This window comes from Rhea americana, unplaced genomic scaffold (assembly GCF_003343005.1).
Source record: "Rhea americana isolate MKP2758 unplaced genomic scaffold, rheAme1 scaffold_685, whole genome shotgun sequence".
Classification (NCBI taxonomy): domain Eukaryota; kingdom Metazoa; phylum Chordata; class Aves; order Rheiformes; family Rheidae; genus Rhea; species Rhea americana.
The window spans coordinates 1639-5371 of NW_028186851.1; the positions used below are offsets into that span (position 1 = coordinate 1639).

The following is a 3733-nucleotide window of genomic DNA, read 5'->3' on the forward strand; positions in this document are numbered from 1 at the left end:
AGCCGGGCGCTGCCCGCCGCAGCCGGCGCCCGCTCCTGCCCCGCAGGTACATGACGGAGTTCGGCTTCACCATCCCCGACCGCGCCGTGGTGGTGGACGACGTGCGGGTCAGGGGCACGGGCAGCACTGGGATCAGCTGCGAGACCCCCCTGGCCCCCAGCGGGAAGCCGGCCCGCGTGGAGACGGTGAGGGCTGCCCCGGGGCCGGGCCGGCTCCCGCGGGGCCRCCGGAGGAAGGGGCGACCCCGGACGGGACTCGGGACTCGGCCGCGGCCCCCCAGGTGACGCGGTGCTACTTCGAGGACGGCTACCTGGAGACGCCGGTGTACCTGCTGGAGGAGCTCGCCTGCGACCACTCCATCCCCGGCCCCAGCATCATCATCGATAAGAACAGGTGGGGAGGGCCGGGGGCGCCCGGACGCCTGGGCCCCCGCCYCGGCGGGGAAGGACGCTAAGGACTAGTCGGAGGAGCCAGGACGAGTCCGCCCCGTCCCTGGCCCCGGGGCAGGGAGAGGCGCCTGCCTCGCCGCGCGCCCGGCCGGGCTCTCGCCCCGCGGGGCCGGGCGCAGCCCCCCGTAGCGCAACGCCACGCCGTCTCTCCCGCAGCACCATCCTGATCGAGCCGGGCTGCACCGCCAGCCTCACGCGCTTCGGGGACGTCTGCATCGCCGTCGGCTCCGGGAAGCCGAGCCCCGTCGGCACCCAGCTCGACGCCATCCAGCTCTCCATCTTCTCCCACCGCTTCATGAGCATCGCAGGTGCGGCAGGGCCGCCCCGGCCCCGAGCGGGGCGCGCAGCGGGGCCAAAATTCTGGCGGTCGGGAGGGAGAGAGSTGCGGGGACACCCGTGGGAGCCGGGCATGAAGGGGGCTCTGGGGACGGCGCCGGTGTGGTGGCTGGGGGCGTTGCGGGGTGGGGGGCTGCTGCCCCCACGCCAGCCCCCGCCCCCCTTCTCAGGGTCCGCCGTGGCCCCTCGGTGCCCCCCGCAGAGCAGATGGGCCGCATCCTGCAGCGGACAGCCATCTCCACCAACATCAAGGAGCGGCTGGACTTCTCCTGCGCGCTCTTCGGGCCGGACGGGGGGCTGGTGTCCAACGCCCCCCACATCCCCGTGCACCTGGGCGCCATGCAGGAGACCGTCCAGTTCCAGGTACCAGGGTCGCTCCGGCAGCCCCCCGGCTCCCCACTGCCCCGCTGAACTGTTCCCCCTCTCCCCCCGGTGCCGTTCCAGATTCGCAACCTCGGCGAGGACCTCCGAGAGGGCGACGTGATCCTCAGCAACCACCCGTGCGCGGGGGGCAGCCACCTGCCCGACCTCACCGTCATCACGCCTGTGAGTGGGGGGCACCGGGGGCACCTGGGGGGCTGCCCCCTCCGTGGTACTGGGCTCAGCACCAAGCTCTCCGCAGGTCTTCTGGGCCGGCGTCCCCAAGCCCGTGTTCTTCGTGGCCAGCCGCGGGCACCACGCGGACATCGGGGGCATCACCCCCGGCTCCATGCCGCCCCACTCCAAGACGCTGCGGGAGGAGGGAGCCGTATTCGTCTCCTTCAAGCTGGTGAAGGATGGCGTCTTCCAGGAGGAGGGTAGGCTGGCGCTGGGAGGGTGCCGTGTCGCGGGGTGCCGGGGGGTCCTGCGTTCCCCGCCCCGCTCCTGCTCATCCGCTTCCCCGGCAGCGGTGACCGAAGCCCTGATGGCGCCCGGCCGCATCCCCGGCAGCAGCGGCACCCGCAACCTCCAGGACAACCTGTCAGACCTGCGGGCCCAGGTGGCCGCCAACCAGAAGGGCATCCAGCTGGTCAACGAGCTCATCGAGCTCTACGGCCTCCAGGTGGTCCAGGCCTACATGGCCCACATCCAGGTAAGGGCCGCGCGCTGCCCGCCCGCCCCCGGCCCGCCGCCCCCGTGACGCCCTGCCCTCCCCAGGCCAACGCCGAGGTGGCCGTGCGCGAGATGCTCAAGGGCTTCGCCGCCCGCTGGGGCACGTCGGTGGAGGCTGAGGACCACATGGACGACGGCTCGCCCATCCGGCTGCGGGTGCAGGTGGACCCGCAGGAGGTGAGCCGGGTCCCGGCTCGCCCGTCSTGCTCCGGGATGCCGGAGGGCCCCCGGGATGGGCGGTGTCCGGGAGGAAGGGGAGCCAGCCGGGGGGCCGAGGTCGGGGGGCCGCGTCCCAGCCCCGCTGTCTGCGCAGGGCAGCGCCGTGTTCGACTTCTCCGGCTCCGGCCACGAGGTGTACGGGAACTGCAACGCCCCGCGCGCCATCACCCTCTCYGCCCTCATCTACTGCCTGCGCTGCATGGTGGGGCAGGACATCCCGCTCAACCAGGTGGGCGCCGCGGCCCCCGCGGCCGTGGGGCGGGCGCCGCGAGGCTTTGGGGGCAAGGGGACGTCCAGCTGTGGGTCCGGGCGGAGCTGGGGCTGACGGCTCTCGTCCCCCCCCCCCCAGGGCTGCCTGGCCCCCGTGCGGGTGGTCATCCCCAAGGGCTCCATCCTGGACCCCTCGCCCGAGGCCGCCGTGGTGGGGGGCAACGTGCTCACCTCCCAGCGGGTGGTGGACGTCATCCTCAAGGCTTTCGGGGTCTGCGCCGCCTCCCAGGTAGGGCGGGGGGCCTCGGGGGGCGCGCAGGGGGCCGGCTCCCTTGGGAGGAGGGTCCTGGGGGCCGGGGCCTGCCAGCCGCCCCACGGGCTGGGGGGGGGCCCTTCTCCTCCTCCTCCTCCTCCCGTCTCTCCCCGCGCAGGGCTGCATGAACAACGTCACCTTCGGGAACGAGCGCGTGGGCTACTACGAGACGGTGGCGGGGGGCGCGGGCGCCGGCCCCCGCTGGCACGGCCGCAGCGGGGTGCACACCCACATGACCAACACCCGCATCACCGACCCCGAGATCCTGGAGCAGCGGTGGGTGCGGGACCCCCGGCACCCCCCCCAGCGCCCACGGCTGGCTCTGACGCTGTCGTTTCGGGTGTCCCCCCCCTCGCCCCCTCACCCCCCCCGCCAGGTACCCGGTGGTGCTGCGGCGCTTCGAGCTGAGCCGGGGCTCGGGGGGCGCGGGGCGCTTCCGCGGCGGCGACGGGGTGCTGCGGGAGCTGCTCTTCCGCGAGGACGCGGTGCTGTCGGTGCTGAGCGAGCGCCGCGCCGTCCGGCCCTACGGCCTGCAAGGTGAGCGCGCCCGCCCCCCGCCGCCCCCCAGCCCGGCCCCGCTCCGGCCCCGCTCTCACCCCCCTCCTCTCCCGGGCAGGGGGCAGCCCCGGCTCCCCGGGGCTCAACCTGCTGCTGCGCCGCGACGGCCGAACCCTCAACCTGGGCRGCAAGACGTCGGTGCCGGTGCGGCCGGGGGTAAGAGCGCGGCGTGCCCCCTCCCTTCGCCGTGGGGCCGGCCCCGTGCCGGCGAGGGGCACCGCCACTGCCCCCCTTCTCGCCCCGCTGCAGGACGTGTTTTGTCTGCGGACGCCTGGCGGCGGCGGCTTTGGGGCACCCGGCACCGCGGGAGACCCCGAGGACGGCGCGGAGCCGACGGCGCCCCGCAGCTTCGCGGAGCGTGGGAGCCTCTTCGACTACCGGCGGGCGCAGGAGGCCGTGTGAGGGGGGCCCGTGCCCTCCCCGGCCCCAGCCGCCCGCGGTGGGGCGGCCCTGGATGCGCACGCCCCACGGGGCAGCCCTGGGCACATGTACCCTGTGGGGTGACCTGGCCCCTGGTATGCACACGCCATGGGGCAGCCCTGGGCACATGTACCCT

General features: G+C 75.0%; 1 protein-coding gene across 1 annotated transcript in view; it reads left to right on the forward strand.

Annotated features, from left to right (window-relative positions):
* Positions 1-3725, forward strand: part of OPLAH (5-oxoprolinase, ATP-hydrolysing) — a gene marked incomplete at its 5' end in the record, with an annotated part of 5331 nt that extends 1606 nt beyond the window's left edge. The window contains 14 exons of the mRNA XM_085321199.1: positions 47-185; positions 281-393; positions 606-757; positions 988-1148; positions 1230-1331; positions 1408-1582; positions 1673-1857; positions 1923-2054; positions 2191-2325; positions 2446-2595; positions 2738-2895; positions 2996-3156; positions 3236-3333; positions 3427-3725. Coding sequence (XP_085177325.1) covers positions 47-185; positions 281-393; positions 606-757; positions 988-1148; positions 1230-1331; positions 1408-1582; positions 1673-1857; positions 1923-2054; positions 2191-2325; positions 2446-2595; positions 2738-2895; positions 2996-3156; positions 3236-3333; positions 3427-3579 — 2014 coding nt within the window. The remainder of the gene's footprint in view (positions 1-46; positions 186-280; positions 394-605; positions 758-987; positions 1149-1229; positions 1332-1407; positions 1583-1672; positions 1858-1922; positions 2055-2190; positions 2326-2445; positions 2596-2737; positions 2896-2995; positions 3157-3235; positions 3334-3426) is intronic.
* Positions 3726-3733: the final 8 nt, after the last annotated feature.